The following is a 14,242-nucleotide window of genomic DNA, read 5'->3' on the forward strand; positions in this document are numbered from 1 at the left end:
TAATGCATACTTAAAGAGGGAATTGTACCAGCAATTTATTTTGAAATGGTATTATTGTCATAATTTTCATATCAAACTTAATTCTGCATATTTCAGCACACACCCAAGAAAATTTGGTTAGGGCATTCAAAGGTGCTAGTTTTGTTGATCTCACTAGCTTTCCTTCAGCCCCGCATGGGTGGAATTCTAGGCATGGGCTCTGAAATGCTGGAAAGAGAAAAGTACAACTGTAGAAATTCAGTTATTAACACTGGGATTTGCTGCTTTGTATAAAAAGGGAACAACACATGTTCTATTTATTTTTCAGAACCATTGCTATTCCTTCTCCAGGGAAAGGCTTAAGGTATATTTGAAAAATATTTATTTTGGGAAAGTAATTCCAGGGCAGCTATGAAAAACCCCACAGCAAATAAAGGATTTGGTGTATTAGAGACCATTGCTAACATACATGTTTCTGTGGGTTTGAATAATGGAATTCAGTGTAATTTTGTCAGCAAGGGATTTAGGCAGTGTTGAAGCTCTGTTTAGTTCCCCATCAAAGCCATCTGCAGGAGTCACTAACCAGGCACCCAAATACTATCTTAAACCCTCAAAACTTACTTTTGCAGCCAGTCAATGATCTTCTTCTTTGTTCTGAGGTGTGGCAGAGTGTATTTCTCCTCTCCATCCTTAAAATACTTCAAAGTAGGAAACCCTGAGATGTGATATCTTTCTGCAAGAGCCTTGTTGACAGTAGCATCGACTGCTGCAAGGACACCTGGACTCTGAAACAGAGATCACCTCCTGTAAATCCCAGCCACATACAGACACACCTTCAGCAGGACACAGTGGGCTTGGGGACAATCACTCATGCTCTAGGTGCCTTTGCTGCCTCTAGGACAAAAGGCCACAGTCTTAAACTGTGCCAGGGACACTTGGGCTGGATATGAGTAAGAATGTTTTCACATAAAAGGTGATTAGACATTGGAATGGGCTGCCCAGGGAGATGGTGGAGACACCATCCCTGGATGTGTTTAAGGAAAGACTGGATGTGGAACTTGGTGCCATGCTCTTGTTGACATGGTGGTGCTTGGTCATGGGTTGGACTTGATTCCAACGGTCTCTCCCAACCTGATTAATTCTGTGATTTTGTGCACAGATGTACAGAAAGACACAAAGAATTGGTGCAAAATCAGAAAGGGACATACTATGGGCTAAATGTTACCAGAGTCTTACCTGTTCCACTCTCATTTCTGATGGATTCTCTTTATATAATTCACTTTATAATGCTTAAGAGCCATTCCCAGAAATTGCATTTCCTCCCACAAATCCCTGTTTCTTCCAGAAGAAACAAGCACCACTAAAGATAAGTTTACTTTAAAATGAATTCATCTTTCCCTAACTTGTGGGTATCTTTTCATGGACCACCTTTAGACACACAGAAGAACAGGCATTTGTAGAGTGTGATTCATTGGATCCTTGTTTTTCTCATCTCCTCCCTCTCCAACAGCAATAAAGGAACTTTAGATGTCTCCAGAGAAGATGCTTAAAGCATGGGGGAGACCAATTCTACTTCTCCTCCTGCATGGCATACACAGCATGAGACTGAATCAATATCACTAATACTTGTATTATTGCCTCTCTCTTCTCCAGCCATGCTGATGGAGCACTTATGATGAAGCTAATGGAGTGGTGCAACCATTAAAAACAGAGTATTGGAAACAAGGATCAACCCCTTTTGTTTTTTTTCCAAATCTAATTCATAAATAAAAGCCTATGTTTTTTCACATTCAATGCCTTTAAGTAAGGGGAAAAAAATCCATTTTTGGATTTGATCATATTATGTATAAGGCCTACAGTAGAATACATAAACATTTTTCGATTTTGTTTTTGTTCAAGACAGAATGTTCTTTCTCAGACTTTGGCAGGGCTCATGCATTAGCGATGAGACTGTACTTTGGAAGCACATTTTGAAGGGTCCTGTGGGAGGATGAGAACAGCTGAATTTGTTGTAGGGAGAAAAGTCACTTTTATTACTCTAGTTATTTATTACTGATTATTTGAAGGATATAATAAAGGAAATTAGCTTACATCACTGGTTACATGGAGAAACTCTGCAGCCTTCTCATATTCTGGCTTCATCTTCTTACAGTGCCCACACCCTGCCAAAAAAAAAAAATACAATTAAGTTGTATACATCGTTATTCATTGACCCATTCAGCCATTATCAAAATCCAAAACCATGTAGTAAAGATTTACTAGAATTTTGTATGCATTTTACTTCATATATTTGTAAAGCTGTAGTATGATATAGGATTTTTTCCAAAATGGCCACAACAGTTTAAACAAAGAATTGAATCTATTAAAAATAACAATAATAATAATAGACCCCTGCTTTCACAACCACACCCCCTTCCTTACAAAAAGGAAACATTTGTCAAGCCCATTGCTTCTAGCATGCTCTTGGGAAGAGCACAACCTCACCCATTTCAGTTTCCAAATCTTTATCTGCTTTAAAAAGAAACTACACAGTTCCTCATGTGACTTTGTGACTTTCAGTGGAGGCTTACACTAGCACAGCTTAATAGAGTGATATAATTTGAATTCAACAGCAGTGATAATAAGCCCTGCTTTATAGTGGTGCAGCATGTCCCTCTAGCAAGGATTTGCACTGATTTAATCACATCAGTGTAATTACACCACCACATATGTTCCCAACATAAGCAGGATCTGTAAAACCGAGATAATGGTGCTTTCTCGCTTGTGCGAAGTTCTCCAGAGATCTGCCTTTACTTCACTGCTAAGTGCTGACATTACAATAAAGTAAAATGAATGCATGAGTGAGAAAAGCAGACTTAGAATACATTATTTGGGTGTAAATTAAACTGCTTTCAGCTGGTGCAGTAGCTTGCAGGCAGGCTGAACTTTCAGACTTGGGTGAGGGTCCTAGCATGATGTGAAGTTACCCTTTGGCACCTCCAGTGCACTGCTGGCCTCAGTGACAGCCCCTTCCCTGTGCCCAGGGGACTGGCACAACGGCAGCCCCTCTGGGACAGGGCTCAGGTGCGGAGGGGCTGGGGTGAGCACCCAGCACATGAGGCTCAGGTCTGACTGGAGGTGCAGGCAGCTGGGACAAGGCACTGGCACAGCCCTGGAGCGCTGCAATCCCCGTGCAGTGCCTTGCTGCACCTCTCCCTCTCCCCTGCAGCAGCAGCCAGCTCGCTTTCCTGAGCTGTTAGTGTTGGAAGGGGCACTTGGAAAGCCCAGACTTACTGAGCTTTTGGAAGCTGTATCAGAAGATATGGCTAGAAATGTGTTTCAATGCCTGCCAGCAAAAGCTGACTCTGAGGTGTTTGGGTAACAGGGCTGGGGCTATTTTTACACCATTGTCCAAAATAAAATAAACCAAAGACTCTGAACCTCAGAGATGCTTTGTTTCTCTCTGATGGGATGATGGCTGAAGCCAGCAGACACAAACCTGGGCCTGAACTCAACCAGACAAGCATGTTTTATATAGCATAAGTCAGAGTCTTTGCAGCCAAGAAGCAGTAAGACATCCAGGTATAACTTCACCAGAGCAAACAGAGCTTCAGCCACCACAGCACATCATGGAACACTTTCAGGGCTGTTTATGGAACATCTGAACAACAACTGCAAATCCCACATAAGAATTACAGTAAATACCAAAGCAGTTGTTCTCAGACCAGCCCCTGTTCAAACACCAGCTACAGTCCATACCACTTAGTCATCTGCACAGAGACCACAGCACTAAAGAGCCCCATGCCATTCTTTCAAGCAAAAAACCAGTAATGTGGTAGTAGCAGCAGAACAAGGGGAGCTCAGCTGGTGGAGAAAGCTTTGCTTTAATTTTACACTATGGTGTAAGAATGCTGGGAACCTGATGCAATAGCTTCACAGGAAAATTCAGGAAGAAGCTGGGACAGGCTGAGGAAGAATTACTGTCTCAGCACTGCTTATCTTGGTTAAAAGCACAAAAGAGGCTGGAAAATGATTTATTTGCCACCCACAGGAAACTTGCAGGCATATGGCTTTGTGTAAGGGGCTGACAGATCCCTCTGACACCTGCCCAGTTTGATTTATTTCTCCTTTTAGGAGCAGGGAACTTAATTCATTTTGTGCCCTTCCTCACTTTTAACCAAAGGGCATCTCAACTCCCAGTTTGGATACCTGGAAACCTCTCTGAATTAGGTAGCTTAAATTTGTACAAACAATGATTTTCTGCAGGGCTAACTTCACCTTGATGGGCTTTACACAGTGTGTCCCTTAGCCACAGCAAGGTTCATACTACAGTATCCACATAATCTACACTATATTCCAATTATACTACAATCATTAATTAGATCTGATCAACCAAAGGCCTTAAAGAACCAGAGTTTTCACAAAGCTATGCAGAGGGGAAAAAACGTAAACCAATAACACAGGCACATTTTGCCCAGGAAATGAAAAAATATCCCAAGCATATAAAGATCATGTAGGTAAAATTTTGGACCAAGACATGCAGACCATGAAATGTCACGGTTCCAGGTTCTTTCATGAACATCACACAGACACAGCACTACTGACTGCCACAAAGCTAACTCACTCACGCTTAAAATAAAGGGAAGCAACATCAGATCTTTAAAAGGCACTTAAATGCAAACTGAAGTCTTCAAATCTTTATTGTCAACGCATGTTCTACCCCTGACAGAGGACAGCATGATGTATCAGCCTGGGAAAAATTCACAACATTAAACTGAACCTAAGAGAGGGACAACAAATTTTAAGAGCTTGTCCCACAATAAACAATGCTTTCTGGCAGTCTTCATGAGAATTTTGCTATCATGAGCTACAGCCTGCTTTCACCTACCATTGCAGAAAACAGGAGAATTGCATGAAAAAAGAATGAATTACAAGTCAGACCTACAAACTGCAGACCAATTAATGTCTCCTATGATTATTTATCCTATCTTTGAATAATCCTGTGAAGATTGCCATTAAATTTTTGAGCCCAATGAAAAGTAATTTAAATTAATTCCAAGGTCACTGCCTCTCCTTTGCTACATTAGCTTGTTCAGCAGCAGCTTCATCCCTCTGTGCTAACCTCCTCTAGTTTTAGGTGCCTGCTGTTCATGAGTGGGGAAGCCACTCATTTGATCCCAGGTGACAAGAAAGGCTGCAGTCAATACAAGGATGTCCTGTGTCTACTCCAAGCACGGCCACCCTCTGAGCCTCTGTGGGGCACGGCTGGTGGGAACACCCAAGGGTCTTGTAGGTGTCTATCCAAGAAGACTCCCACAGCCTCAGTCTTTTCTTGCAGAAGACAAGCAGCTGCATTGGGGTTGCAAGACAGAGTTATTCTCCATCCTGCAGCAGAAACCAGTCCAGGTTCAGTGCCTGGTTCTGCTGACCAGTTCAGGACAACTCCTCTGACCTCTAACACCTCATCCTGCTCCTCTTTCACAAAAGGAGCCCCAGGCTGCTAGGGCCAAGGTCAGATAGAAAGAGCACACAGGTAAGCAAAAAGGAAGTGTTACAAGACGGGGAAAAGAAGTCAAAACTTACAACAATCAGTGCTAGGACCTCTGGTACACACCCTTGCTAACCATTTTTAAAACAGATGTCTAAATGAAGCAAGTATTCTGCTTTCCCAGTTTATTTATAATCTATCTTCTCATTTGCACTGTGCAAATGGGCAGATCAGCAGCTCCTTCTTTCAGTCACTGTCACACAGCTTAGCTCAGCTAATGGTGATCAAAGGTCCCACGTCACCTCAGTGCTGACAAGTCACCTCCCTCCAGGATCCCACTGCAGGGCAGAGGACAACACTTGGTCAGCACTTTGTCCTCTGTAGAGTGTGACCACATGCAAATGTAGAGGCAAAGGCCAAGTGTGGTGAGCAGTACATGAACAAAGGAAAGCCTAACAAACATACCAAGAACTCATTTTCCAAGGAAATATCTGTAATTGTTTATAGCAGCCTGTTTGGCACCATGGTAAAGACTCACAACACAGTTGCTCCAAACCTTTTCAGAAATTAACTAATACAAGTACTTCTACTGTTAAAACCAAGTCTTACAGGCAGAAAACCAGTCAAGCAGTTCCAGCTAAGCTCCTGCATATGCTGTCTTAGTGATGTCCCAAGAATATAAACCTCTGTTTCTCTCTGTCATACACTGTTTGCTTCTTTCAGGTTATTATGACTATATAAATAAACACCATGCTTTTGGCCATGTCCTCTCATTTCAAGACAGCATTGTCTGAGGATCTGAAGTGTGTGTGACAAGCAAGAGATAAAAGACAACATCCAGGCAGTTGTGAAGAAGCTATTTCTGACATCAAGAACCCTAGAGGTAAACTAAATTGCAAATAAAGATTTTTAAAGAATCATTATATTTCTGTCATCAACAGACTACTCAAATAATGTTATCATGTACCAGCTATTTATTGTATAATGGCAGCTCTATATCCATCTATAGCTGCACATCAAAAATACCTCCATTAGCCTGATGAGAAAATGAATTTGAAGCACAAAACATGTCCTGCTTTCAGCAAGTGGGTCACTGGCAGTTCAGGATACACTCATAGCAGATTTACAGACAACTTCAAGAAAAGAAAAAAAAAAAAAATTCAGATGCACCTTCGCTCTCAAAACATTTAGCATCTGGGGATAACACCATTGGTTTCTTTATTCTCAATCACAGTGACCTCTAAAAACACCAGAATAGCTAGTTCTTACAAGTTAACATTGTTAACTTTGAACTTGCATCCCTACATGGAAAAGCAGGAGTACCTACATGGAGCAGGGAAGACACAGCCCTTGCAGCCGCAGCAAGGACACACAGATCCCAGCCCTCTTATCACCCATGCAAGAACACAAATGTATTCTCTTCTGCCATGGAAGTCTGTAACATGCAAAGACTTCTTATGCATCATGTAAAAGCGGATCTCTCAGGTCTGACATGAGGCAGTTTAAAGTTCCTTCACCGGTGTAGGAGAGCATAAACTACAACAGCTGCAGACTCCCTTGCATAATTTAGCCATCTGCATTGCAGACATCTGATAGAAAATCATCCACAAATTTGGTAGGGAGGGAGGATGACAAAAGCAGCTTTTTCTCCTCATAATCACAGGTATGAATTTAAAATGGTGTTGGTTGCATGTCCACTTAATAGTAATGGTCAGAGCAGTCAGGCCATGCCATGATCTCCATGCATTAAAAAAAACACCAAACAAACAAAAACCCAAAACAAACAAACAAACAAACAAAAAAAGAAAGGAATCACCTTAGGAAGGATCAGGAACTCAAAGAATTTTGCACAACCGTTTCCCTTTGGGTACTTACTCCCACCAAACCATTCATCTTGTCACCAGCAGCAGTGCACATCCAAGTAAAATTCCAGATACTTAAAGACAACGTTTAAAGACTTGATGCTTTCTTATAGGAGGCATATCATCAAATCTTTAATATGCTATTGAATCCAACAGCTAGAAATGTGTGCACACATACAGAAACCCAGACACCCCACCCCCAACACTGTATTTTTAAAGGCAGGTTTGATTCCACCAGGCATTACGCTGCTTAGAGATCAGTGACAAGCAAACAGCTTTACGGCTTTACAAAAGACAAAGCCTATAAAAGGTCAGTCTGGAAAAGACTCTGAGGAACTAGAAATGCAGAATTAGAAGGAAAATACTCAAGCAGTTTGGATGATTGCAGTCAGCGCTGCTGTGGTTGCAGCCGAACGTGGCGGCTGCGTGGGCTGCACAGTTCATCCCAGAGCACTGCAGCGGCCCGGCCCCGCCACCATCACCATCTCACTGGACTGCCATGAACTCAGAGTGCAGGCAATCTGTGCGTGCAATGAGCTGTGCAAATCCAATCCCAGCATGGCCATACAGAAGAAAGGCTCTGCCTGCTTCCAGGAGCCCTTCAGTGTGAAGTTGGGGCACAAAATTATTACAAATTGGTCACACTTTCTCCTGTCCGTATGACTTGCTGAGGTGGTAGTGACCCAAACCCAGACACCATCTTGTCTTTTCTATCATGGCATAATTTCTTCCCTCTCAGCATCACTGAAACTGCTCATGAGTAATAACAGTTTTAGACAGTTGTAGTATGAGTTAAAACTATCTACTTATTTTTTAAAAAGATAGTCAGATGCATTACATAACTCAGATCAAACTGGGAAGAGAGCTTAACTAAACATATCCTCCAGGAACAGTGTCTGCATCCATGCCATATTCACAGCTCTGGCAGAAAGGCCACCTTTAGCAACTGCCCTTGGCAGGGGAAGGCTTAACACAGGGGGCAAACATGGGGTGGGTCCTGCAGGATTTAAAAGACAGCAGCGCTGGTGAACTGCACAAAACACATTTCTGCCTTTATTTCTGGTCACACTGGAGCGTGTCTTCTTCTGACTCAGGATCAGGGGAAAGGGTGAATATTCTCCAAGGCTAACATCAGCCAGAGGCTGCTGCCTCCCAGGGATTCCTGGGAGTCAGGCAGGAAGAGAGATTTCTGCTCCATCATGCCCTCAGTGTGCACTCTCTGCTTCTGAGCTCACAGGAGGCCATGGCTGAACTGGATCCTGAAAGCAGCCTTTGAAAGAATATACCCCATCTGCCCATCATAGACTCCAGCACATACCCAAGAACAACCTCAAAGTTAATCCTCATCTTTATGTAAAATCAACTAAAACAAAAAATCACATGGTTCCTTATTTTCATTCCAAAGGTGGTTTCAGCTTCCGGCTATTGGAGATTACACTGCATGTATATACTAAAACTGCATATATATACCCTCTCACTCAAGACTGGGGTGCAACTGGTAGAAATCAGTGTTGGGAGATGATGGTGCCTCCTACCATCCCTCTTGGGAGGGAAAAGAAGTGAAGGAAGGTGGATCAGCTGGCAATGGGAGATATGAATTACACTTCCTACACCAGCTCTGAGGAACATGGCCCTGAGTAGGTGTTGAAAATTAATCTTCCCCTATTGAAATATGAGACAACAGCATGGTTGCCTTAAGGTGAAATTGTAGAGTTTATGAAAAATACCACCAGAAGGTTTCCTTCTCAATTAAGCCAGAATTATTTAACATCCGAAAAAGATTTTCCCCCTTCTCCATTGCCAGCTGAGCAACAAAATTTTACCTTGAGGAGGGAAGAGAAGTTGCACTGCTTTTGCTCACACTCTTACCCTACTGGAAGACTTTATGCTTTGGATTTAGTAATGAAAATTCCAGAGAACACAGATGAGATGAAACAGCTTTAAAAGTTCAGCTCACAAAACCAGCAAAATCTTCAAATTATTTCCTAGGATGCAATTTGCGTAAGAAATCAGCAAAATCGATGCCATGCAGGGATCTTCCTAAGAAAGGTACATCCCAATGAACTCAAGGTCATGGGGCAGGGGGGTTAAAAGGAAGGGCGACATTGAATATTACTGTGAAGATATCTGGGAAAGTCAAGAATCAAGAGCAGATACTATGCAGAATGCACAGTTTTTGTCCAAAGTCACAGCAGGAGTGGCTTCCAGCTGAGATCTGTTCACCTATTTAGGAGAAGTGTGCTGGCATGGTTACCAAGCACAACCAGTCAGAAGCCCAGAAGACAGTCAGAAGCACAGAAACTCCACTATCAGCACAATACCTCAGTGTCCAACCTGAGCTGGACACTGACTTAAGTTTTACTTAAGTATTAGTAAGTTTCTGACTTACTAATAAATGAATTCATTTATTAGTAAGTCAGAAAAATGGCATCACTTGCCAGCTCACCATCTGAAAGGGAGCAAGGAGCAGACAGGCAGACTCTAGGTGTCTCTGTTCACTATTTGCCCTTTACATAAGTTCTCTACCTTTCAGAGATTTTGAAGCCATAAAGTATTCAGGAAGATAATCCTGATAGGAAAACTCCACGGGTAATGACTCAAGTAGCCAAGATACTATAAGGCACTTTTCAAATGAGAGCCCTGCACAGAATATTGAGCTTATCCAAGCAAGGAAATTAATTTATTTTAGAAAAAAATAAACCTGGAGTCTAATTCTTAAAGCTAATTCCTACTGTTACCCCATCATTAGAGACCTAGAAAAATAAGTTATGTTTCACTCCTATCAGAACTCACCACAAGAACATTAAGGATTTATATGTACACTGGGGTGTACAAGCTTGTCAGCAGGACAGTCATCCAATTCACACACTCAGATGTGGATTTTTAACAGATAAAATTACCTGAGTTCTCTAAAAGACCCCTCTGAACACCTAAATAACCTACAACAAATACCCTGAGAATGAGGCCAGTCTCTCTTCAGCTGTCACCCCTCAGCTGCTCCTTGGAGCTCTGGCAGCTAATCCTATGTCACAGGCTGAGTCACTCGGTTAGGAGAGAGGGAAGGCAATAGTAATGTGAGAAATGAGGCTGCAAATCCCCAAAGAAACTAATGTTCCCTTCACACCACCTGCCACACATTCACATGAAGCTTTTATTCTGATTGGTATAGCCTTTGCAAATGTCTTCTTTAATAGAGAAAGTAATTGCTCCCAATTGGAGGTGAGCATGCAGCAATGCATTTTGAACAAACCTCCCAAATTTCAGGACCCCCAAATATACACATTTTTGTCTCCTTTTCTTCTTCCTTTACTTCTACCCTGCATTCTGCTCAACACCCACGACTGCTACCAAGTAAGTTATTCAATGTACACACCGTGTCCCCAGAACAGCATCATGCCACAGAGCAAGTTGAGATCCAGCCCAAAGGCAGAGCAGCCCAAAATACCCCACATTTGCCATTCTCCCTGCTGTGACATTGACCCAGAGCAAGTCAAGGCTCCTCCCTTTTAGTCCTGGCATGAGCTGTAACCAGGTTGCGAGTCATCAGCTCCAGCCATGATAATCTTGTCTGAGCTCTGTGCTCACCCAGTGGCAGATGGAGTTTCCTAAACTTGGGGGCCAAAAAACTGATGTCTGCCACAAGCCAGGGAACACCAAAGGCAAAGTCCTACTTCCTTCACGTTAATCAAGACTGTGCAGAGCTCATACACCTTCCATATCTCAATTCCTGCAATGCTGGAGCAGCTTGCAGTCTGGCCATGACTTGCTAGATGAAACGCCTACACAAGGTGAAATGTTATCTCCACTTCACAGGTTGGAAACTGACAAATATTTAGTGACTTGGGTCGTGACTGTACAAATCAAAGCAAAGCAAAGCAAAGAACTACACTTTTACATCTCCAGGCTAAGGATATCGCTTTTATCACTGGATCATCCTCTTTATGACCATACCTTGCTCAAAGAGCTCAAACTGCTTCAAAGAGACAATAATCCCAGATGAACTGTGTGCTCCAGTATCAGAAAACTGACAAAAAAGAGACAATGATATCAGTCATTACTGTCTTCGCTCCTTCCATTAGGTATCATATCAAGTTTTATTGCACAAGATAATTATCAGGATTCTTATACTCTTCACATTCCCATTTATATTAAGTACCACTAAAACCCATATTGATTTTTATTTTTAGATCCTTGAGAAACATGAGTGGTATTGTCATTAAAGGAAAAATCCATGTCAGGTTCTTAATTTTCCTGGTTTGCTGCCTTTCCAAGAACTTCTATTTTAATGTGTGATTAAATCTCTCTGAAAATAATTTCTGTGATTAGTTTAATGAGACAGGTCACTGCACTGGCAGGTCACTTATGCTGAACTGTTTACATTCCCTAAGATTTTTGGTGATATTCAAATATATGTAGTATCAAGCAACATCTTGTTGTAGACTTCCATGCTTTTAAATAATGAAGAACCCAGTCTAAGTGTCCCAGACCTCCTCTCTCTGAAATCAACAGTCAGGACTTGCTCATCTCAGTGGAAGCAGATTCTGAAGCCAAGAATGCACCAATTTCTAACTGGTTTACGTGAAGAGTGTATCTGCTCCAGAAGCCTGCCAGGAATGTTCAGCTGAGAAGTACATACATACAGTGCACAGAAAGTTGGCACAATTTATGCTTGTACAGGGAAGCATTTTATTATATATCCCATTAAAAATACACTAAGGCAACATTAAAATTAGGAGCCTATGGGACATAGAGAGTCAGGAAACACAATTCTGAAATTGAAGCACATCTTTTCTCTTCAACAATCTGTCCAGACTCTGAAACAGCAACATTCATTATCTGAGTGCCCTTACACAGCAATTCAGTTTTCAGTGATGTGGGCACTGCAACAGCCCACCCTGACATCTGCATTGCTCCACCAAAATCCCACCAAGAGACAGGCACTCCCTGTGACCCACAGAACAGTCCAGAAAGCCTGACTTGTTCAAAGCTTTCTCTAATTACTCTGAAACAAGGAGAACACATTCACAGGGTCTGGTGGCCCACAACAAGCACCCTGACACACAAATGTCTCCTTTGTAGTTTCCTATGGGCTAGTACATGCACCTATATCATGGGGATATGGCATCTGACCAGATTCCAGATGTACAACCTGCCTTACACACTACAAACTTCCAGTAATCCAGACCTGCACAGGTGCACCAAAACCAGCTTCTCACTGTGTGCCTTTATCCCAGAGCCTCTGTCTGAAGGCAGATGCCAAAGGCTCTCTACATACCCACTGAAAGCAACCAACATTTTACTCTGAAAACCACAAATGTCATATATGACAGGAACAAATGAAAATAAAAGGATGTTTCCATCCACATTCATTGCTGCTGGATGTCTGGATAACCCACAGGCCTTCAACCTCTACTAGAACAACTGCGTTGGTTGACATTTAAAAAAAAATCTTTGATTGAATCATGAATTAGCATGGAAACACTTTATTTATTTATATATAATATAATTTCTTTATTTATCACAGGCTGCCAATGTTAGGCTGCTGCTGACCTATGCCAGAAAGGCCATTTTTTTCAGACTGCAGAGTAGATTATTCTTCAGCCTTTTCAACTCGTGGCCTTTCTGTTGATGCTGCCAACAGACAACCCAATTAGAGCTCACAGCAACATAGCTTGCTTTCAGAAGGAACCAGTGGGGGTCTGAAAGGGAGACTTATTTATTTATAGTTGTAAAACATGGTTTGAAAAAATAGATTTGATTTTGTGCACACATTTTGGTTCATATTTAAAGTGAACACTGAATTCCTGCATCCCAGTCTCACCACATGCAGCAGTAAGAAACAAAAACAAGGCCACAGAAACCAGTGGTGGTGAGCTGGCAGGGAGAGAGCCAAGTTCACTACTTGGTTATAAGCTGAGGCCTTCTTCTTGTACTGGGCTAATTGGTTGGGATTCTTAATAATGAGTTCACAAAGTCGCTTAAAACCTGGGGTTTAAATGCACTGGGAGGGAGGAGGGAAGGAGTGAAGGGTGTGAAAAGCTGTTTTTCCAAGCCAAATTGATAAAACCACTCCCTGTGCAATTAAAAACCTGAACAGCTGAATAGCTGACTTTGGAAAGCAGCAACTGCATAATTTATCGGGTTGGTTTATAAAGGGAGAGAAAATAGCTGAGGACAGGAAAGGAATTTCATGGACATTTCAACAACACATGAAAACTGTGGTGCACTTTATCATTTCAAGGTTTATTTTTGCAGTCTCTTCCACTGGTAGGAAGCAAGCAAAGGTCTGTTAGGCTGCATTATCCCTGCTTTCCCTCTTTATCAATGGAGGAAAACCCACAACGGCTCCAATATCCTACTAAGGATATTGACTTTTTTCTTACTTTAAGCCCTGCAATCAGCTTATATAGTCTCTGAAGGAGCCCTGTGAAGAGGACTGGAAGAATACAGGTTTAACCTGAATTTAAGCTCGCATACAAAGAAGAATTGTTGCAGGAAAACATTTTAATAGTTTAATCCTTTAAAAGCAAATGCACATTCATACTAACAGTACAGCCAAAACATGTTTTTCTCCTCTGTTACCTCTGGCATCAGTACTGCACCATGAACTTTGCTCTGGCTGATGGGGTACGAGAGAGGGTAAAGCAGCCCCAAGCAAACATCAGGGGTGACTGACTACAACCACCAGCCAGCATCAGAGACTCCTCAGATCCGTACCTGCTGAGGGTACAAGGGGAGGCTACAGCTCACAGTGGCACCAGGACATTATTTAACATCCTAAAATTCTGCATGGAGCTGCAAGAACAGGTATTCTTTAAAACATTAGCAGTGTCACTTGTGTTAACAAAACATAATGAAAAGTAACTCCTGTGCATGAACAGCAGACACTTCCAGAAAACATTCCTGAGTTGACTTGAATTTCAATCCTGGACTT

General features: G+C 42.0%; 1 protein-coding gene across 1 annotated transcript in view; it reads right to left on the bottom strand.

Annotated features, from left to right (window-relative positions):
* The window catches only part of PDIA5 (protein disulfide isomerase family A member 5), a 100,354-nt gene that overhangs the window by 31,981 nt on the left and 54,131 nt on the right, over positions 1 to 14,242 (bottom strand). The window contains exons 12-13 of the mRNA XM_030277144.4: positions 2,071 to 2,141; positions 601 to 764 (exon numbers count right to left, since the gene is read on the bottom strand). Of these exons, the coding sequence (XP_030133004.3) occupies positions 601 to 764; positions 2,071 to 2,141 (235 nt within the window). The remainder of the gene's footprint in view (positions 1 to 600; positions 765 to 2,070; positions 2,142 to 14,242) is intronic.

The sequence above is a fragment of the Taeniopygia guttata genome, chromosome 7, assembly GCF_048771995.1.
Source record: "Taeniopygia guttata chromosome 7, bTaeGut7.mat, whole genome shotgun sequence".
NCBI lineage: Eukaryota > Metazoa > Chordata > Aves > Passeriformes > Estrildidae > Taeniopygia > Taeniopygia guttata.